Here is a 22314-nt window from a genome sequence, read left to right as displayed (position 1 = left end):
CTCTAGCAACCAAAGCGAAGGATCGAAGCCACCGTCTCCAGCAAAAGGATTCTGGCTGCCATAAGGAGAACTGCAAGAGCTCAACTGCTCAAAGAAGCACACAAGCATGGGAAGCCCAACTAAATTAGAAGAAAAACACAATGCCTCACCCACGCCCAAAGAGCTTGCAGACAAATTCTTCAAACCTTTGAAGAAACGAGCGACTAATGTAGCAAACAGTCGTTGAATGGGAAGGCTGAGAACTAAAGCCAAAAAACACCGTGAGAGGCAAGGCATAAACTCGGGTTTGTCAATCTCATAAAGTTCAGACGGAACTAGCGACTACTATTAGATCAGCACTGTCACTTCTGTAAAGATGCTAGTCAGTAGAGAGAAATTCCTGTAATAAGCTCTTAACCATCGACGAGCAGATCGGCATCTTATTACATGGATCTGCATATCTAATCAAACAAACTTAAATTAAACTATTCACAACCCAATTACAGGTGAGGGGGAGGATCACTTTTCGATTGGGGAAAAAGTTATCCCCTGCCTATAAGCACATCAGTTTAAAGGGAAGACTGTTGGAGAGAAGAATGAAACTCTTTCTCACTAACACCAAAGAGACAAACTCCCACTTTATGTTCTATCTGTTGTCATCTTTATTATCAAATTTGCACAGTTCCTCTATTTGAGTTGTCAATCAATTGCAAGTTTCTCATCCTGCTATTGGTCAATGGTTATTTCATGATGCTTATGTATGGGGTTGCTTTTCCATAGACATGCACTGTAGATTTCTCTTTCATCTTATGTAATAATAACAATAATAAACATATTGGAAAATATAGGTAATGTGTAGTTAAACAAATTCTTACCTAACTTAACAACTTTGTGCCTACACACCATTGTCTTTTATCTTCCAAATTGTTTGATAAATCATGTTTTAGCTGCAGCCTTTTTTATTATTAGGATTTCTTCAACATACATTAAATTATTCATGCTCAATAGATCCAATACAAGGGCTGTCCCTCTTGTCTTCCACCTACTCAATTCAACTGCCTTTATCCAATGCAATACTCTTTGCAACATTTTCCATAATAATTAGATTCCATAAGCAACAGATCTCAAGGAAATATTTGCATTAAATTAAAAGGTGGTCCAAATCTCAAAAAAAAATAAATAAAAATAAAAACCATCCAACAATCCCAATTTACTCCAAAATTTCAATGATCAAAAGATGCTAGCAAATCCAATCACTTCCAATTTTGGTCCAAAATTCAATGATCAAAATTAATCCAATTCTCCTAACTATTTTTCAATCATTCTCCATTCAGTTCACGAGCACATAGTTACATTTTTATTTTATTTTTTAATTTCTAAAAGTTTTATTTTATTTTCTTTTTTTCTTCCACATCTCACCACATTATTGGGTATGTGTAGGGATCACCACGACCCATTAAAATTGATATTTTTAATATGAAGTTCAGAATATTAGAATAAGATTACAATATTCCCATTAATTTATGTTTTAATTTTATTTAAATTGAATAACTGAATTTTTAAAAAAATATAATTTTAAATAAAATTAAATTAATTAATTTTAATTTAATTTAAAATAAATTTAATTAATTAAATTACTTTTACTAAAAAATAATAAAATAATATTTAATTATGAATTTATCATATAAATTATTTATTTTTAATCACTAATTAAATCAGATTAAATTAATTAAATTAAATTAAATAATTTCTTTGCAACTCATAAATCCTGTCCAATAGATAGCGGCCACGTTAACGTGGCAATTTTCTATTGGTTATTTCATGCACAAAATAGAAGCTTTCGCAGGGTATAGAATCTCCACAAATAATGCGACCAGTCTACTGTGAAATCTGTACACCAGGCAGGCAAGCAGGGTGAGCTCTGCTCTTCTCACTCAGAGTGTCAAAAAAACAAAGACCAGAGAGGGAGAGAGAGAGAGAGAGAGAGAGAGAGAGTCAGACCCACTAGAAAGTAGAAAACAGATGAGATCCATTCTTTCTCTCTCTGCTAAACATTCTTTTCTTTTCCCTTTTTAAGCTTTTCTTTCTCTTTTTTGTTTGGGGAAAAATCTCACAATCTGGAAGTCCAACTAAAACCTCACACTATTAAGAAAAACCCACAAAAGATAGTCTCTGTGTTTGTGGTTTTGCTTTTCTTCTTTTTAATTTTTAATTAAGATAGTTATATCTCTTTTTTGGGTTTGTGTATAGTGATTTCTAGCTCATATTTTTTTACTGTGGACAGCTCCAATTCCAAATCATTACTCGGTTTTCCTTTTGTCTTCAAAAAGCACTCTCTCTTCGATTAGCGTATGCACGTCCCTTCATTGCTCTAATTAATCCCATTTCTCCTTTTAGGGTTTTTCTTCCTTTGTATACTGTGCTCAGAACCAGGAAAGAAAATGTGGGTTGGTGTGGGAATGTCATGAGGAATGAGAAATGGGTTGCGTCTTTGGGAGAGAGGTGACTCCTAGGAAGGCGGCTGCTTCGGCGGAGAGGGAAGGGAGAAGAGAGAGGGAGGAAGCTAGGGTTGCGAGAGCTCAGGAGGAAAGTAGTCAGGTTAGAAATGGAGAAGAGAATCGGAAGGAGAAAAATGAGGTGGAGGTGGAAGAGGAGGAGGTGAGGGCGCGACCTCGGGGTGAGAGGAGGAGGTCATCTAGACCGAATCCGAGGTTGAGTAATCCTCCCAAGCACGTGCAAGGTGAACAGGTGGCGGCTGGATGGCCCTCTTGGCTCTCCGCCGTTGCCGGTGAAGCTATCAATGGATGGACCCCGCGACGTGCTGATACTTTTGAGAAGATTGACAAGGTAAACAATAAAAGAAAAAATTATTTTGTTCTTGAGCAAGTATTAATGGTTTTCGAGATCGTTGAGAATATGTAGAGAAAGAAATAGAAAATAGCATCTTATATGCTGTTTAGTTTCCATAATTAGAATACACGGCTAGTTTTGAAATACAATTGAGCTTATTTTATTCAGTGTCAAAGGAAAGTAGGGGATTAAATTGGGGCTTCTGTTTTCCTGGATTTAGAGAAGACAACACGTCAACAACTAGAAACTCAATTTAATTTTTAGTATTTTTATTTCATTTTCGAGTATGAATTATGTGTTTGTTTTGCTTCTCTCCAGATTGGGCAGGGTACTTATAGTAATGTGTACAAAGCTAGGGATACTATGACAGGGAAAATTGTTGCATTGAAGAAGGTTCGGTTTGACAATTTGGAGCCGGAGAGTGTAAAATTTATGGCTAGGGAAATTTTGATTTTGCGCCGTTTAGATCATCCCAATGTTGTAAAACTGGAAGGTTTGGTCACCTCAAGGATGTCTTGTAGTTTGTACCTTGTTTTTGAATACATGGAGCATGATTTGGCTGGACTAGCAGCAAGCCCAAATATCAATTTCACAGAGCCTCAGGTGGTAAAATTGTATCTTTCTAGTTTTTGGTTGTTGGTGGGTGGATATATATGCTCCATATCTTATGTATAAGAACATGGCAGGTCAAATGTTATATGCATCAGTTGTTATCTGGCCTTGAACACTGTCACAACCACCATGTGCTGCATCGTGATATTAAGGGGTCAAATCTTCTTATTGGCAATGATGGAATCCTTAGAATTGCTGATTTTGGGTTGGCTTCCTTTTTTGATCCTAATCACAAGCAGCCCATGACTAGCAGGGTAGTTACCTTATGGTATCGACCTCCTGAACTGCTCCTTGGGGCCACTGACTATGGTGTGGGTGTGGACCTTTGGAGTGCTGGTTGCATTCTTGCTGAGCTGTTGGCTGGGAAGCCGATCATGCCTGGTCGCACTGAGGTAACTTCTAAGTCCTTTATTTATTTAGGGACCTCTGCCCTGGTATTGTTCCTTCACTTAGAGTTTTCTTAGTTCGGTTGTTTCAGTTGCAAATTGTAGGTTGTTTTTGCACATTTGCCATTAATCTAACATGTCCAACAGTCACTTGGAGAACCCCTTGTCCTAAATAGGCCTTATTTGAGGATAATAGCACATTTTGTAAAGATGATATCTGGTGATATTTATCCAGTCATAAATATGTTCCTAGAGGAACTATAACTGAATTTACTTTCATTTAGATCAGTCTATTCTTGTGCATTTCCTTAGGTCTATTGGAAGTGGTCTTTCTCATAAATGGCTGACTATATAATTTAACATAAAGAAATTGATTACTGTGCATATGATTAAAGTGGCCTTTTGATGCAAACACTCATCTTATTGCACAGGTGGAACAATTACATAAGATATTTAAACTATGTGGCTCTCCTTCTGAAGAATACTGGAAAAAGTCAAAATTGCCTCATGCAACCATATTTAAGCCCCAACAATCATACAAGCGATGTATAGCAGAGACTTTTAAAGACTTCCCACCATCTTCATTGCCCCTAATTGAGACCCTTCTCGCAATTGACCCAGCTGAACGTCAAACTGCTACTGCTGCATTGAAGAGTGAAGTGAGTTTCTTTCTCATGATGCATTATTTTCTGTGTCTTCTCCTTTCCTGTTGTTATTTGGTTGTTTTCTGTTTTGATGGATAAAATATGCTCATTGGTAAATGTGTATCTCTTGTGGACAGTTCTACTAAGACCTGTCTTTGCTTTTTGGCAAATTTGCCCCTTAAGCAAACTTATACTGAGACTTGATGTTTAATGCAAGCAAACAAATCAAGGAGACTTAGCTTTTCAGTCTCATCCCTAGTTGGAGTTTTATTGAGCTGGAACCAAGATTGGATGCCTCCTTGATCAGCCATCCCTCTTAATGCATGATTTGTCTGAAATCAAGTGAAAATTAACATTGTTCAAGCTTGGGTAGTTAAATAATGCAGCATGGGTTTCATGTTTGATTGATTGTTCCTTGTTTTGCAGTTCTTCAGTACCAAGCCTTATGCTTGTGAGCCTTCTAGTCTTCCTAATTATCCTCCAAGCAAGGAGATGGATGCGAAACTACGTGATGAAGAAGCTCGAAGGTGGGTTGCTTAACTAACTTTGAAAAACTCTTTTTAAGTTAAGCTAGATTGACCTTTTATTTTCAATGGATGCCTAGCTTTATATGTGAATATCTTATCATACTAAACAATGTGAAACACAAATTACAGAAAAATGTTGTAACATTTTCTGTGCTTTTATAATCTTAAAGGAGTTTTTCATGTTTAGCATGTCTAATATAATACTTAATTGATTCTGTGGATTCTTGTTGTTTGTCCTCATCTTCTTTGGTAATAGCGAGAGCTTGCATGATCTTTCAAATTTATATTTCTTTTCTTCTCTCCGTTACTATCTCTGCCCCTTGTGCATATGTTGGTTTCTTTTCCTTCCTTTCTTTCTCTCTATGACTCTACATTTATATGTAGGCTGTAATGATATTTATCAATGCAGATTGAGAGCTGCCGGAAAGGCTAATGCTGATGGTGTGAAGAAGTCACGTCCACGTGATCGAGCTGTAAAGGCATTTCCTGCTCCAGAAGCCAATGCTGAGCTTCAAGCCAATCTTGATGTATGTCTGATAAGCTGCTTCTTTAAAAATCTTTGTAATGCTTTTACTGTTTTCACTGTCATGATAAATTTGCTAGTGCTTCATTGGTTTTAATGGATCAAAAGAAGAAAAAAAAAAAAAGAAAAGAAAATTATGGGTAATGAATTCAGTTGCCTTAGTCAAGTCCTAAGAAATGCATCCTATAGCTCGATTGTCACATGAAATGGTTTTGAATTGTAATCATATGCATCATATCCTAATGAATTGAACTTGATATGAGACCTTAATCAGCTGTTAAGCCTCAACCGACTGTTCTACTATCTACCACCTGTAACTAACGCTTTTCCCCCCTGAAACAGCGGCGGCGTTTGATAACACATGCAAATGCTAAGAGCAAGAGTGAGAAATTTCCTCCACCACATCAAGATGGAACACTTGGTTATCCTTTGGGCTCTTCACATCACATTGATCCTATCTTTGATCCCCCTGATGTCCCATTCAGTTCCACAAATTTCTCATATTCAAAAGCACCCATCCAGACATGGTCAGGCCCATTGGTGGACCGAGCTTCAGTTGGTGCTCCAAGAAGAAAGAAACAGAAAGATAGAAGTTCTGCTCAGGTGAAAGAGAAGGAAGGCATGTAATATAATTTCTGCTCATTCGTGAGACTTTTCATGAGGCTGCAAAAGCTGCAGATCCAGCCTTTCATGTATCGTTCCGGGAAAGCCAGTTAAACTTCAAGGAGAGGTAAAATATCTTTAAATTCATTTTTTCTTTGTCCTTGTTCTATTATTTTGTATTGCGCGAGAAGTTGATCTAGTATTGTATATGTTCTTTTGCTTTCTTTTGAAAAACTCTATGTAGGTTAGTGGAAAAAATTAATAAATGTGTTGGGAACTCGGAATTTTGTGTTTCAGGTATTTACTCTGATTTTGTTAGTTCTTGAAGGATTCCTATATATTCCAGTTGTTACTCTTAAGGATTTTCCTCAAGAGCTGTATGTTCCCATGTAATAAGTATTCCAGCTCATGGATATCAAGGTCTGCAGTTGCAGAGTGAATATGTTAATTATTAGCAGAGCAAAATTACACAGACATCATAATTGAGGATAAATTTATGACCTTCCAAATTCCAATGCTTTCAACTGTACAACGTGCACTGATTGTCTTCTTGTTGCTGGTTAGTAGTGAGACAGCCCAACAGGTTATTCTGTTGCCTAGATTGTAACAATGCTGTTCTCATTTGCCCTAAGATACGATGGTGAAAGGCCACTTCAGAAAGCTGCTTTTGTCGCCCTTTGGTGAAGGTATAAAAGGATGTTATAAATGCAATTAATTGTTACCGTTTTATATGAAAATAGCGTTCAGTATCTTTGAGGAGCATCCAATGTCTCTGCAACTGTTTTAGCAGTTCATTCTTTTGGATGGTCTGAAGTCTGAACCCCCAAGGTTGAAAGAGAAAACTATATACCGTTACATAAATTCGTAATATAATTAGAGATTCGTAACCAAGCGAAAGATGAATATTAAAATTTATTGACCAAAGTGAACTATTGCTTTGGTTGTAAAGGAAATGGAATGTGAAGGTTTATATGATATAGCGCATGCTTTGCAACATGAGAAAATTAAATCCCAAACCAGCAGACCAGCAGATGCTATCCAAAAGGATTGTTCCTTTTTGTCTTTCAGCTGAACTCACAATTTTCAAAACGTCAAGCTGACAATCTTTATTCAATCATCATGAAACCATCATCCAACAAAAGCCTCTCTTGATATGTTTCTTTTACTTTTTCCTCAAAAGAGGGTAGGTCGAAGAACAGGAGTAGGAGTGGGTTTGACGGGCAGGTTTGGCAGTCACAGCTTGGAGCAATTTGCTTTACGTGTTCATGTCCATTGTTAACTTTCTAACTTTACTCAAGGAAGTAGTTGGCATGTGTCCTTGAATTTATGCTCTCTATAAGTTTCCAAGTGGTCTGAGCCCAACCTCTCAGAACTCAGAACTATATGCAGCTTTTCAGTAGGAATCTGTTGCCTCCCTTTGCCTCGTCTCCTGCAAAATTCTGGAATTTGCATTCTTTCCAGTGGCACCACAGTGCTAGTAGCCTGCTAAATGAGGCCACCCGAGCCTGTTGATCCTTTATCAGGGCCTGGTTTCCCTGGCGGCTTCTTCAATGGCTTTTTTAGCGCGGTATCAACTTGGTCAGTAACAATTCTATACAATGCTCTCCACACTTGAGTATTTTAATTATTTATTTCATTTTAGACTCCACAATCTTTTAATTGAACTCCAAATTCTGATAATTAGAGCATCTCTTTTTAGGACTAACGTTGAGAGGGCAATGTTTGTGTCCAAAGCAAATCAAAGTTGTAATCTTGCTTTTGAGTGCATATTTAGCATGCTAATATAATTAGTAGTTCATAACAACTAGCTGTTGCGTTATCATTGTATCTGGCAGCTGCAACATCTTATGTTGTTGCTGCTTGTTTCGAGACTGTTTTGGTGCCCCACCAGCACCTCCAGTGGAGCCACCTGCCCCTTCCCCTCCAGCTCCACCTGCTCCTCCTGTGCCTCTTGGTCCTCCTCCACCTGGACCGCCTGGACCTCCTGTTGCCCCACCTGGTCCTCCAGGACCTCCTCCACCCAGTTCTCCTGGTCCTCCAGGACCACCTCCTCCACCCAGGTCTCCTGGTTCTCCAGGACCACCTCCTCCATGATCCCATGACTTCCCAAAATCCTTAGGATCTAACTGTAAGTGATTACTACATGAGGGAAGTTTGAATGATTGTTATCGTGCCTTGAAGATATGCTAAAAGATTGTTAACTTGCTAATCTTATGCTATCAAAAAAGCTTGTTTGATGTGCATGCAATAATACGACATTGTTGAACAAGTATATATAAGTAATCACAATTTACAGAGTGTCATTAAGAACAGTTAATCATTTGTTTTCACTGATCCATACAAATTAATCGCAAATACCCCTTTTCTTTTAATGATCACCATCATTTTTAAACTTTTCATTGATGGGCGGACGTTATACAATGTTGATTGGCTTTGGAGATTTCACAGGCAAATCAATTCAAGGCCTCAGTTGGGCTGTTTAGCCCGAGGCCTGATCCATTGTTGAAATGAATTAAGGCCTAAAATTGCATAAGAGATTCAATTCACTGTATGCTTTGTCCAGTGGTGTACAGTACATGATATTAGGAATGGCAACGGAAAGTTATCTTATTTGAATTTATATTTAATTAATAATTTTATTATTTAAATTCATTTAAAATTCCTAAATTATCAAAATTCAACCTAAATCGTCGTATTTAATTAATATTACAAAAAAAAAAAACTTTTACTTATCAGAAATATATTAACTGATTAATAATGAAAGGAAATTGGCTGTTGAAATCCCCTAACTACTAATCAAGATTCAGGACTTGAGAAACCTAAAATCAAAAGACGGGTCACATCATAAGCAATCAATGAGACCATATTTCCAAGCTCAGTAAGTGAATTATGGCATGAATCCTTGAGCAAACAAACACATGTATGCTTGTTGTTCGGTGTGTCATTTATAGGCCAAAGTACTCGTTGACACTGAATAATGTTTCAATTCTATGAGATATGTAAATAGGGTGAAAAACAACTAATTGCAACATCAAGAAATTTATTAAGAGAAAGAGATGTGCACAAAGGAAACAAATGGTTGTGGGGAATAAGCACCGTCCAATCTTTCATTTTCTTGCCCCCAAAATCAAGATCATCTCTTTTTGAAAAACTAAACTAAATATCTTTGTTGAATCAAATCAACATCAATTTTAAATTAAGATTAACTTTGATTCAATGATGATATAAGTCTTTGTTGGGTAATATCTTAGCCTTGCTCAATAATAATTTTTAAGATAGCATTTAATATTTTGATTATAATTAAAATGTTATATCTTTCATTTCTAATATTTAGTGACATAGAGTTTATACTAGTGTTTAAGGATTGAGGAAGTGATTTATAAAAAATTACCCATTATAACTTTTTAGAAGTTGAGGAAACGTTTTAACCAACAGTTATTTTTATTAAATATTTATGTTTTAACAGTTATATAAACAATTAACTACTAACAGTTAATATGTAACAGTTGATAAAGCATCTAATCATTGCTAAATTAACTAATAGCTACTAGAATAATTAATATTATTGAACATGATCTAATTATTCAAGTAACTTTTAATTATTAAATATTAGTGATTAATTATTTATCTAATAATTTAAAATGAAATTTTTTTTAAAAAAATAATTATTAAATATAAAAATAGTGATATCATTTTATTAATTATTGTTAAAATATTTTTTAATTTTTAAAAATTAAGAGAATAATTTTTTTATAAATTATTTTTTTAATATTTAAATATTAATATAAATATTATTTTATAAAATATTATAAATAAAAAAATAAGTATTTTGATTATATGAACTAAATTTATTCACTTGGTAAATGTGTAATTGATTTTTCATTTCATAAAGTTGTCTTATATTTTTAAAGTTTATGCTTAATTTGTCGTTTATTACAAATGATCCGAACAATGCGGTTGAGTTGGGGTCGATAGAAAACAGAGAAACATGTGGTTGAAATTAGGCAGTCTGTAAAAGTGACACGTGGCAGATGCTATTCAGTTCACCACTGCCCCCTGACGGTTGGCTCCGGAAAAAGCGCGTCTGTTGGAGCTCACCATCTCCGGCTCAAGGGAAATTAGAAAGAGAAAAAGCGAAATCATCCCTCCATTTTTCTCGTTTCCTATTCGATATTTTCTTATCCAAACATAAATTTTTCTTTCTATTTTTGGCGCTCTCTGTACCTGATTTAAGGCCGATTCACCTACCAGATTTTAGAACGCCGGATAACTTTATTTTTTATTTGGTTTTTATTCCCTGAAATATTTCAGATTTTTGGATATGGAGGTGTCGGTGATCGGAAGCTCTCAGGCTACTGTTTGCACAAGCGAATTAGTGCATGGAGAGCAGAGGTTCTGTGTTCCTCGAAGACGCTCTAGTGTTTCTTTCTTTCATCCAGGAACGAGGTGGAGCAACTCTGGCCTTCGCTTTACCTTAAATGCGATTCAAGCAGAACCCTTCCGGTCCGACAACCTTTCGATTCGGGGTTGTGCTTCCAGGTCCAAATCAGTATGTTTCTTTCTTTTTTATTCATATATATATATATATATATATATATATATATATATATATATATATATATATATATATATATATATATATGTATGTATTTTCCCTCTTTTATTTAAAGGGTAGATCTTGATATTATTCCTGAGCTCTGCTTTAATACATGTTAAATAAATATTTATGCTTGAAAATCGGAAAGGAAATCAATTTGTTAAATTTTGAAGTCCTAGAATGAAAAATCTAGTCAATTGAAGCTGGGTGGAATTGATGTTTCATAGATTACAAAAAGAAAGCAAACAATAATCGATTTTTGTGCTATAATGTTCGTTTTTATAGCAGTTTGTCAGTTTTGGCTGCAAGATTTTAATGCAAAGTTCTCTTATAATCGTCTTTTGCAGCTTGATGATGTAAGATTATTTGTTGGGCTGCCCTTTGATGCAGTTTCTGAATGCAATACGATCAACCATGCAAAAGCAATCTCAGCAGGACTTAAAGCTTTGAAATTATTGGGGGTTGAGGGCGTAGAGATGCCTGTGTGGTGGGGAATAGCTGAGAAGGAAGCGATGGGCAAGTACAAGTGGGAAGGCTACCTTACTCTTGCAGAGATGGTTCAGGATGCAGGTCTCAAGCTTCATGTCTCACTCTGCTTCCATGCTAATGAAGAACTTAAAATCCCACTCCCTGAGTGGGTATCCCGTATTGGTGAGTCAGATCCTGGTATTTTCTTTGCGGATAGGTCAGGGCATCATTTCAGAGAGTGCTTGTCTTTGGCTGTTGATGATCTTCCTGTTCTTGATGGTAAGACACCGGTCCAAGTTTACCAGCAATTTTGCAAGAGCTTCAAGTCTTCATTCTCGGGTTTCATGGGTTCTACAATCATAGTAAGAATTTTTTTATTCATTAACTCTATAACTAAGGAGTAAATATATTAAGATTTGGCGTATTGTCCTCGGCTTATTGATTGCTGCTTTCGCAGGGCATAAAAATGGGACTTGGTCCAAATGGTGAACTACGATTTCCTTCTCATAGTCGTGTAGGCAAAAGTTGCAAAATCCTAGGAGTTGGGGAGTTTCAATGTTATGACAAAAATATGCTTAACTTTCTAAAGCAACATGCCGAGGCAACGGGAAATCCGTTATGGGGATTTGGTGGTCCCCATGATGCCCCCAGTTACGACCAGATGCCAAACTCTAACAGCTTCTTTAAGGACCATGGAGGATCGTGGGAGTCTCCATATGGTAACTTCTTCCTTTCCTGGTATTCAAGTCAGCTCTTGTCTCACGGAAATCGTCTCCTTTCCCTTGCCTCTGATGAGTTTGGCGGCTCTACTGTGACAACTTATGGCGAAGTCCCACTCATTCACTCTTTGTTCAAAACTCGCAGTCACCCTTGTGAGCTAACGGCTGGGTTTTATAACACAGACAATAGAGATGGCTATGAGGCAGTTGCGGAGATGTTTGCAAGGAATTCGTGTAAAATGATTTTACCAGGAATGAACCTGTCGGATGAACATCAGCCGCAGGAGTCCCTGTCGAGCCCAGAGTTATTACTTGCACAAATTAGAACAGCTTGCAGAAAGTACGGGGTTGTTGTTTCTGGCCAGAACTCATTGGTTTCTAAAGCTTCCCATCATTTCGAGAAGATGAGGAAAAATGTGTTGGGTGAGAATGTAGTAGATTCGTTCACATATCAGAGAATGGGAGCTGAATTTTTCTCACCAGAGCATTTTCCTGCTTTCACTGAGTTTGTTAGAAGCCTTAATCTACCAGAAAAGCATGCAGATGATCTTCCCGAGGAAGAGGAAGAAGTTGCTGAATCTCTACAGAGAAGTTCAGAATCAAGCATTCAAATGCAAGCTGCTTAGTATGAAGTGCACATGCATATGTATATATGAAATATTATTTTGCAGTTATCATTGTATCAGGCAAATCATACAAGAGTAGTAGTTGCATTTTGTAAATTATGAAATTCTTTGCCAAATGATACTTTCCCTTTTCTATCATTCTCATGGCTGCTATTAAATAATGGTAATCGAGTTGAAAACAAATTTCAGAGAACTGCGTAAGCATGGTCATTCAGCAAGATTTTTAATTACTATAAAACCAAAATTTCGGAGAACTGCACAGGTGTCTGTCTACTGGATTACTTGATTTTCCTAGGCACTCAGCTTTTTTCAACGTTTCCTATATGTGCACAAACCAGAACACAACCTAGCTTTGAGCACATGAACAACAAAACACATAAATCAGCATATTTAGCTTTCCGAGTGTTTGACATCATGGCTGGTTCGTAAATCCTCTGAGAGCTTATTTGGAATTGCTGACAAAAAAATCACTACTATAAATATACTAATTAGAGAGTATTAAAAAATAATTTAAAATTAAAATTAATAAATTTTAATAATAAAAACACTAAAATAATAAAACAACTTTTTTCAAATTAAATATTACCTTTCGAAAAACAATTTTGAAACAATGCCCAACAGGCATTAAGAGAATTGGATAGATTGTTATTGGTGAATGTATCTTATCTTTCTCAGTAATGAGAACGATCATTTGAAGTTATATATATATATAAAAAAAACAAAAGGTCAGTTTTTGCATTTTGCTAAATAACAACAATAGCTAATATCTATCAGATATGCATCCTAGCATTTCAGAGAATCATTAACGCAATCAAGTTACAGGAGCACTAAAAAATGCACATACTTGCACAATATTATTATTATTATATACACAGCAAAATATATACCGTGAATGACAAAGTTCCAATATTATAAGCTGAAAGTCTACGGTCTACAATTCAACTGACTAGATTTCAAAATCCACATAATCAAAATCTCGAACAAGCTGCAGTCTTTCCATTTAATTTGCAAAAATGCTCCATATGCAATCTAATCCCACAGGACAAGCTGCAGTCTCTCTGTTGCATCACCACAGGGACCCTGGCTGAACCTTGGAACTTTGCACCTGGGCCAAAGAAGATGAGGTCAGTTAAGCTCATTGGGGTAAGTTTTCACATGTATGATGGTGACGATTCTTGGCCTGCTAGTGAGGACAGATTAGCTACTGAATATGGTTTAACTTTTCTATGCTTGAAGTCCATCTGTTATTATTGAATTGTAGTCTTGTACAGTGTTAGACAACTGCAATAGAGAATTACTATTAACCTAGGCATTCTCATCCATTTTGAAGTTTGATGCTAGGATCAGTATATATCTGGTTAACATGTTATCCATTAAATGATCCCAATAAGCCTGGAGCTCAGCAAGACTTGATAATTGGCAAAATTGGACAAAAGGGAATCCAAAGCAGCAGAGTTACAAAAAGATATTCTTTTGTGGTTCAACAAATATCTATATAGTGCCGCTTCTCGGTGTTTTAGATGCACAATAAGAGACTACAAACCTGTTTGATCATCATTCACAAGCAATCTTGGTGTCAAAGCTGCTGAGGCAAATTGCAAATGCTTGGAATGCGGAGACTGGGTACCGGTAATCCATGGTAAACAAATCCTTTCCCACTTTCCCAAATTGAAGGATGATCTTCTCATGTTCTGGACCAGCAGGTCCATTTTCTGGGGAAGCAACCAGCTGAAAGTTTTTAACTGAAGCAACTGTCACTCGTCCATGGAAGTTTAAACACCAACACTGAAGCTGCTCATGCCACCTTGGAGCCTTGTTTTTCAGTACCAATGCTCCATCTTTCTGACTGGACAAAGGTCCTGATAGAAAATTCTCTGCACAGTTTGGTTTTGAAAGGAAGAATGGGAGTGATGGAAAGAAATCTACACTGTGATGAGAAAACTCAGTCTGTGTGGGGGCCACTCCACCAGGTTGAATAGAAGTGGCCGGGATACCATCCATAACACACTGCATTCTCCTAGGACCCCTGTTTTTTTAATATACAATGAACTTCATAAGTATTAGCTAGCCTGTAGAAAAGCAAGCTTACTAACTTATTAATTTGGTTGCACCACACTGCTACTGCCAGCAGAAAATCACAGTTCAACAAATTTACTAGTTGAGTGACACTGAATTGAGGAAGATAACAACTAGTCTGTTTCTTATCAAAGTAAATCTATAAATGCATATACTAAAATCTTACCTGGAACCCAACACATTCAATTCATATGAGAGGTGTGCCACAGGATAGTTGCCAGCAGGGACCCTAGGTGAAACTTGTTTCAAATTTACTAGCCTAGTGGAGCGACTTTTTGTCATCTTTGCCCCAGCATGAGGGAGCTGCCCATCAAAAACTGTGAACTTGGTTCCCCAAAAATTTGATCTTGCCAAAAGGAAGAGAAGATGTTAAAGATTTTAGCAAATATGAGTAAGAAAATAGAAGTTGTACTCTATGAAAGTCATATTATACCTTAGCTTCCCAACATAAGTACTACTTCCCTTTGACATATTGTCAGCATCTAGAGAGATGATATAATCCGTGAAGGTGGGGCGTCTACACTTGCGAGCAGCAAGAAGGAACTTTCCATCATCAGCTAGTGCTGCATTAGGGAAAAATGAAAGTAAGTTCAATTCAACGACTACCAGGATTAAGATAGCCTATTCCTCATACAATCAAGAGCTTAATCACATTGACTATTTAGACAACCCATCTAAATAAAACAAGGATCAGTGATGGTGAATTTTATAAATTGTGATCTGATGTAAAAATAATCTCAGAAGAAATAAGTAATGAGAACCAAATTCTCACCATTTGTTAAACTGAGGTAGAGATAGTACGTTTGAGTGGACCGGCACCGCTTTATAAAGCACTGGAGGAGAAAATCCCTTGGACCAGGCTGCAAACAATGGCCATAAAATGTGACAATGCATGACAAGGAGACTCCAAATGAAAAGAAAAGTTTATAATGAAATCTAAACTCAAAAAAGCAGCCATTATATAGTTCTCATATCGCAACCCACAACACTTAAAGAACTAGAGGTTCATCAGCATGAGCATTAATCAGAATATATCTCAAGGCACAAAAAACTACAAACATTTTTTATAATTAGGAAAATTAGAAACCATAGAAGAAAATATCCACATCAGTTTTGCCAAAGTTGCAGCTAAAAAAGCATTGGACCTGCGCTACTGAAGCAAAAGGTGGTCCCTAAAGGGGACGCAACACTTTATAAGGGAAGTTTTCAAGCAATTTCCAGTGTAAACCTCACAGCAATTGGGAAATTGTCGTGCTTGGAAAAGGTGGTCCCAACTCCCAAGCTCTTGCAATTAGTAGTTACACATGAAATTGTTGAAAACTTCATCCAGAAATATCCTGAACAAACAAGCTGCCATAAACACCACGGTAAGGCTCAAGACATGCTGATATCACTTCCCACACAACTTTCCCAATATACAGAAATCGGAGATCAACAGCAAGTCAATACTTATCCATACCAACTTTTATATCACGGACCGAAAGAACATGAAAAAAACTACATGTCTCAGACAACCACAAATGACTAATTGAATCGCCAGGCAAAAATATTACAAGTTATTGAAATCAGGATTTAGAAGAGAAATCACAATTCCTTGTATTCCGAAATTAGCCGTTGTGAGCATGTTTCCACCAGATTGCAACCAAACTACACTGGGAAAAACGCTCTTTGAAATGAAAGAAACAATACCTGTATAGGAACAGCTCTTTTCGAATCACAGAGAAAAATTTTACTCAGTTAATCCATTCGAACCCCTCCAAGAAAAGAACAAAAAGCATGGATTTTTTTCAGAATCCCAAAAAGAACAATTGCACAACATCAACCGGAAACAATTGAGCTGAGTTTATATGCCCATAATTTGAACTCAATCCACAATTTCGCCGCCAATAACAAATCAAAGACACAATTTTTCTAGGTTAAATTACCTCCATACATTTAAAAAAAAAAAAATTCCTAATTTTACAAATCATAACAGCACGCATATTTGGTAAGTGGGGTACCTGCTTGACGGAGATGGGGAAAGTAAGCCTGCCGGAAAGTTCAGGGACTTTAACTAGATCCTTAGTGATGTGTCTCCAGGTCCTGCAAACACCCGCACAAGCCACCACACTTTTTCTGGGTGGCCAACTGCTTTCCGATGCTTCTATTCTCAATAGAACCTCTCTTAAGAGCTCCTGTGGCATGTTTGCCCAGGAAGACGTATCCCCTCCACGCCACTCCTCCGCCTCCGGCGCCGGCCCTTCCTGCACCACCCGGTGGGACCTCGACCTTATTATCATATTCCTAATTGCAGACATTTTTCCACCCTGTTCTTCCCAACAAAAGAAAACAAAAATCTAGAAACTGTAATATAATATTAAATTACCCAAGAACATTGAATCCCATGTCTTTAAATATGGATTTTTGTTGGGTCTGGTAGGAGAAAGAGAATGACTGTTTTTTCAACGAAGATAAAAGGAGAGACAGAGAGAGCGAGAGAGAGAGAGAGAGAGAGAGAGTTGAGGGGAAGTGGTCAGTGGTAGGAGGCTGAATCATATGGTCTGCTTGTTTAATGATACCACTTATAGTTTTAGTACCTTATCCTCTAATTTTTTTTTTTTTCATCCTAATTCCATTTTTTTTAAAACAATCTGCCTTTTATTTTAAATATATTATAATTTAATTTTAATTTTAATTTTAATTCAAAATCTCATAATTCTAAACAAACTCTAACACCATCATCTATTCAACGTGAAATTATACAATACATTTGCAATTCTATATGGGATAACTTGAGTGTAATAGCTATCTAATTAGCATTAAATATACATACATAAATGGATCCTATAAAAGTGGAACTATAATATAATTTTTTTTCAATTAATTTTAATAATTATAATTATTTATATATTAATTTTATAATAACTAATCATTTCATCTAACTTACTTACATAAAATCATTCGTTCATTATAAAATTATTTTTTATTCAATATTTATATAATATTCATAAAAATTATCATTAGATTAATTATTAAATATAAAAATAATATTATTATTTTATTTAATTTTAATTAATTAAATTAATCTTTTAAATTATAAAAAAATAATATTTTAATTATAATTAAAATACTAAATATTATCTCTGCAAAAACTTTAAGGTAACGTTTATTTTTTTATTTATTTAATTTGATGGGTTTGAGAATTGTCTAGCGTCTGCATCCACCTTGCTAATCATTCATTAGAAATCAAATGGTTTAAGCAAACAATAATTAGGGATTAATGAAAGGTAATTAAGAGAAGCAGTGGGTGATTAGGAGGGCCCACATCAATAATGAAATGTCCTGACCTAGTAATATCTAAACGTGGGGACCACACACACACGAGGATGAAGAAGAAAAGACATTTCTCTTATCTCCCTCTCAGTCTCAGACCGTGGGCGGATAGCACAACCTAAATGCTGTCTGTGCTTGCTCTTGCTTGGCGTCTCCGATTATTCCTTCCGTGTGCAACCGGTCACCTTTAACTTAATTTAATTTAAAATTAAAATAAAATATAAAGGAAATTATTCCCATATTATATCATAAAATTAAGAGGGGAGAACCAAATTTGACAATTAGAGTCGTAATTATAGTTTAATTTAGACTTTTAAATCATTAATCAGTTTTGAGTTTAACTCAAATTATAACTCAACTCAATTCAACTCAATTAAGCCTTTATCCCAAAAATTTAGGGTCGACTATATGGATTCGCTTTCTCCACTCTGAACGATTTTGGGTTAAATCATCATAAATGGATAATTGTTGTCTACTCTCATCCAAGTTTTCTTTCTATCCTCTAACCTAATGTGCTCTACTTGTCTAACTGAGCTCCCCTGATGTACGCGCTCACAACACCAAACCACCTCAATTTCTCTCAACTTATCTTCAATTTCTCTAATACTCTCATTATGGACTTCATCTAGTCTAGTATGGCCACTCATCCACCTTAACATTCTCATATCTGCAACTCTTATCTTAGATGTTTCAATTTATTATCTTACGATCACATAAAACTTAATCTTGTCACACCTACTTCATCTATCGATAACTCATTGGATTTTGAAATAATTTTCTTATTTTTGATAAGTGGTGAGCATTTCTAATAAGTATTTAAAACATGTAATTAAGTGGAAAGCTAGTTGGAAATTTTAGCCCATTTTATTTTTACGCAAATTTTAAAAAAAAAGCACTTCTAAAAATTTTTCTCAACTACTACTTCAATTTCACAATCAAACTCAATCAATTTCACAATCATTTCAATAAATTTTTCAAGTTCAAAATTCAATAATCCTCAGCATACTAGCAACACATTTCATTTAAATTAAATAAAATAGTTGTACTCATATTTCATTAGAGACAAAACAATTTATATACATTCTTACAAATTTATATCAAAAGAAACACAAACTAAACTTTATTACAAACTTCATACAAATTTTTGTACAAGCTACTCAATACCCATTTACATGTCCATACATTTATATGCAATACATACATCAAAAGAAATATTTACAGTTATGGTATAAATTATACCCGAAGACTTTAAGCTGATAACTCCTCACACCTCAAGTGTACAACATACTAAAATAATCTTTATGCAGAATATAAATCACATTTATTCAAAAATTTAACTAAACATGAGCATTAAACACAAAACATGAATTATGAAATTTTAATGCAAACTAAGTTCATTTCGAAGTATCAAAACACATTTCATAAAATCCAAGATCATGCCATTCAAACAAATAGAATCTCAATAAGAGAAATCACATCACAAGGCTAGCTAGCTCAAATATATGGATATCCATTCACATCCTCTTCCACACCTCAACACTTCTCTAGAGAAGGAATTAAAATTAAACTAATTACCTCCACTAGTCAGGTGTTCAAATATATGGTCATGACACTGTGGTTTCAAAACTTATCTTAACAATTTGCTAAACATTGTCATTTCAATATACATAATAACTTTCAACAATTTAAATCAAAACATCATAAGAATGCCATAATTTAATATTTCACATTATTCAAAACAAAGCAAAAGATGATTATAAAAATATACAAACCTCAAACGAGTCGCCTATTGGCCTTGACTCGACTCCTGTGATTCTTTTCCACTGAAATACACAATTTCACAGTGTTTCAGTACCATAACTTAGCATAAATCCAATAATAAATTTAACTTCAAAATTCGACGTTCTTGAAATTTTGTGTTTCGGGTTACTATTCACTGCACTATTCAAGTCAATTTATTGACTTTCTAAGGCTTAATAGGTATGAAAATTCCAACTTCACCCACATACCACATTTTGGTCACTAAACTTGTTGGTTTTGGTCATTTTCTCAAAACTTAGGCCTTTTAGGCAAAATTGCCAAATTTTCAATTTTGGTGTCCCTAATTGTACTGTTTCATTGGTCAAATTTGGCAAAACTTTCTTCATAGAAAATGTTCCTTATTGTCTTAAGTTTATTCTTCTTTTGAATCACCCCAATTGGAGTTTTGTAGCTCAAGTTATAAGCAAATTATATTTATTTATTCGCAGATTATTGATTCCAACTTCGTTCAGCAATTTGATCAAGTTAGATCCATAATTTGGTCTAATTTTCTTCATATGAAATGTTCTACTATGTCTTAGGTTTCCATAGGTTCAAGAATCACCTAAATTGGAGTTTTCTAGAGAGAGTTATAGCCATTGAAACTTTAATATGGAAATCTTTGATTGGGTTAATGGCATAATTTGGGTTGGTGTTCTTCATAAAAGTTTTAGATTTATATCTTATCTAATTACTGGTAAATTTTCAGGTCATTTTGACCTGCCTAGCTCATGTTATGACCAAATGAACAAACACTGTTGATTTGGTCGCGATTTTCCGACTTCGGCCACTTTGTTCACTAGGTTTTAGTCACTTTTTGGGCAGGCTTCCTAAATGAAAATTGTGTCATTTAGTGCCTATTTTCATCCCCAATTGATCCCATATCCATTGGACTTGTAAAATTTCATTTTTGGTCCCTCAAAGGAGGTTTTGTTAGTCATGCTTCATAGCCAATCCGAATTGGCTTTTTATTCCAACACTTCTAACACACTTAATTAGGTCACAAATGACCATTTCTCACTTTACATTAGGTCAAAAACACCATTTACAAGTTTTTCACATTTTTGGTCTCCAAACCCTAATGTCCAAAACCCTAAGTTTGTCCAATCTTCACAATTCATGTAATCTAATTATACAATTCACATATCTAACATCTACTCACCAAGATTTCATGTTTAGCCTAACTAAATACCATCAAAACCTTAAGGTTCCATGGCTGCCACATTCTCTCTTTCCTTATTTAAGCATGGTTTCCTTTATTTCTAATGCAATTTCATCACACATAAACTTAAATTCATGAGTTCAATAAGAATCTAACTTGAAGTTGCACTTACCTCAATTTGTAGATTCCCTAGTTCTTCAATTCTCCAAGTTTTCTCTCCCTTCTTGCTCCCAAAGTGTTTATCTAGGTTTAAGGGTAAGATTTAATGTTGGGATTTAGGGGATTTATGAAAAGGAACCAAAGAGTTCAAGCTTTTGTTCCTTAAAAATGGTGGAAGAAAAAAATGAGAAAGAGTGGAGAGAAAATTGGGACGACACTTAGAAAGAAGAAGACCAAAAAGTGATTTTTTTTCTTTTTTTTTTTGTTATTTTATGTCTTATTAACAAGAATTAACTTGGTCAATTTGGGTAGGCAAATTAAAATTGTATTTTGACATCATTTTAATGTCATAAAGTGATGTAATTAGCTTTTTCTTTTCTTTTCCTTTTTTTTTATTTTTCTATTAGTTCTTTAATTTAATTCCCAACTCCAAAATTTTCTTTTCTAATTTTATTTGGTCAATTGACCAAATTGCCCCTACGCCTCATCCTGCTTACAATTAATTCCATATTTCTAATTATTTGTTTCATGATTTATAAGGGTCCTAAGGTGTCACATTTTACGATTATTTGAGTTTAAAATGACTTTGCAGTCATTCAAAGGTCACCCATTTTTCTTATTTATACTTAACTAATTGAACATTACTAATTATTTGTGTTTATGGCTTCTCTAATTGACTTAAGTGTGGTTCTAATCTCCTTAATTGTCGAAATCTACCAGTTATGCAAACGGGGTGTTATAATTCTCCCCCTTAAAATAAATTTCGTCTCAAAATTTTACTTGGTACTAATCTGTGTTGTCTCCTCATGTCCTCTTCTCGTTCCCAAGTAGCCTCCTGGCCCGAATGATGATTCCACAGCACTTTCACCAATGGTATATGCTTGTTCCGTAGCTGCTTCACCTCATAAGCCAAAATCCCTATGGGTTCTTCTTCGTATGTGAGGTCTGGATTCACTTCAATTTCCTCTACTGGTAGTACATGAGATGGGTCTGATCGATACCTCCTCAACATAGACACATGGAAGACATTATGTATCTTCTCCAACTCTGGAGGTAGTGCCAACCGATATGCCAAAGGACCCACCCTTTCCACCTCATATGGCCCAATGAAAGGGGACTCCTCATCCTTCTCTTCCAAGGAGAAACTTTGAGGAAAACTTTCTCACCCACTACATACTCAAGATCCCTTCTCTTCAGATCAATGTAGGACTTAGTCGATCTCGGATCACCTTGATCTTCTCCTCACAATTTGGTCCAATCATCTTTCACGT

General features: G+C 35.4%; 3 protein-coding genes across 4 annotated transcripts; 2 read left to right on the top strand and 1 right to left on the bottom strand.

The window, feature by feature from the left end:
- The first annotated feature begins 1923 nt into the window (after positions 1 to 1923).
- LOC110647450 (probable serine/threonine-protein kinase At1g54610) lies at positions 1924 to 6408 on the top strand. Its single transcript, XM_021801280.2, has 7 exons — positions 1924 to 2826; positions 3148 to 3432; positions 3516 to 3833; positions 4259 to 4486; positions 4898 to 4998; positions 5408 to 5525; positions 5864 to 6408. Exons 1-7 carry the CDS (start codon positions 2458 to 2460, stop codon positions 6146 to 6148), a joined length of 1704 nt encoding a protein of 567 aa, XP_021656972.2. The 5' UTR covers positions 1924 to 2457; the 3' UTR covers positions 6149 to 6408.
- A 1085-nt stretch (positions 6409 to 7493) lies between these two features.
- Positions 7494 to 12672, top strand: LOC110647451 (inactive beta-amylase 9). 2 transcript variants are annotated; one of them, XM_021801281.2, is made up of 4 exons: positions 7494 to 7702; positions 10436 to 10673; positions 11069 to 11551; positions 11647 to 12672. In XM_021801281.2, exons 2-4 carry the CDS (start codon positions 10446 to 10448, stop codon positions 12532 to 12534), a joined length of 1599 nt encoding a protein of 532 aa, XP_021656973.2. In that variant the 5' UTR covers positions 7494 to 7702; positions 10436 to 10445; the 3' UTR covers positions 12535 to 12672. The 2 variants fall into 2 exon arrangements, with proteins under 2 accessions (XP_021656973.2, XP_057992557.1); XM_058136574.1 differs by lacking the exon at positions 7494 to 7702 and having other exon boundaries at positions 10457 to 10663; positions 11112 to 11551.
- Positions 12673 to 13362: 690 nt separating this feature from the next.
- LOC110647457 (tubby-like F-box protein 3) lies at positions 13363 to 17149 on the bottom strand. The gene is made up of 6 exons (XM_021801299.2): positions 16611 to 17149; positions 15383 to 15470; positions 15044 to 15173; positions 14777 to 14956; positions 14078 to 14560; positions 13363 to 13639 (listed from the first exon to the last, which is right to left on the bottom strand). The coding sequence occupies exons 1-5, from the start codon at positions 16905 to 16907 to the stop codon at positions 14089 to 14091; spliced, it is 1167 nt and encodes a 388-aa protein (XP_021656991.2). The 5' UTR covers positions 16908 to 17149; the 3' UTR covers positions 13363 to 13639; positions 14078 to 14088.
- Positions 17150 to 22314: the final 5165 nt, after the last annotated feature.

The sequence above is a fragment of the Hevea brasiliensis genome, chromosome 15, assembly GCF_030052815.1.
Source record: "Hevea brasiliensis isolate MT/VB/25A 57/8 chromosome 15, ASM3005281v1, whole genome shotgun sequence".
Lineage (NCBI taxonomy): Eukaryota > Viridiplantae > Streptophyta > Magnoliopsida > Malpighiales > Euphorbiaceae > Hevea > Hevea brasiliensis.
This window is presented reverse-complemented; position numbering and strand designations above follow the sequence as displayed.

Excerpts from the sequence above, each read along its gene's own strand:
- LOC110647450 (XM_021801280.2), top strand. The coding sequence starts at position 2,458 with ATGGGTTGCGTCTTTGGGAGAGAGGTGACTCCTAGGAAGGCGGCTGCT. Across the intron at positions 3,433-3,515 it reads TCAATTTCACAGAGCCTCAG|GTCAAATGTTATATGCATCA; the intron begins GTGGTAAAATTG and ends AGAACATGGCAG. Across the intron at positions 4,999-5,407 it reads CGTGATGAAGAAGCTCGAAG|ATTGAGAGCTGCCGGAAAGG; the intron begins GTGGGTTGCTTA and ends TTATCAATGCAG.
- LOC110647451 (XM_021801281.2), top strand. The coding sequence starts at position 10,446 with ATGGAGGTGTCGGTGATCGGAAGCTCTCAGGCTACTGTTTGCACAAGC. Across the intron at positions 10,674-11,068 it reads GTGCTTCCAGGTCCAAATCA|CTTGATGATGTAAGATTATT; the intron begins GTATGTTTCTTT and ends CGTCTTTTGCAG. Across the intron at positions 11,552-11,646 it reads TCATGGGTTCTACAATCATA|GGCATAAAAATGGGACTTGG; the intron begins GTAAGAATTTTT and ends CTGCTTTCGCAG.
- LOC110647457 (XM_021801299.2), bottom strand. The coding sequence starts at position 16,907 with ATGTCTGCAATTAGGAATATGATAATAAGGTCGAGGTCCCACCGGGTG. Across the intron at positions 15,471-16,610 it reads TCCCCATCTCCGTCAAGCAG|CCTGGTCCAAGGGATTTTCT; the intron begins GTACCCCACTTA and ends CATTGTTTGCAG. Across the intron at positions 14,561-14,776 it reads TTGAATGTGTTGGGTTCCAG|GGGTCCTAGGAGAATGCAGT; the intron begins GTAAGATTTTAG and ends TTAAAAAAACAG.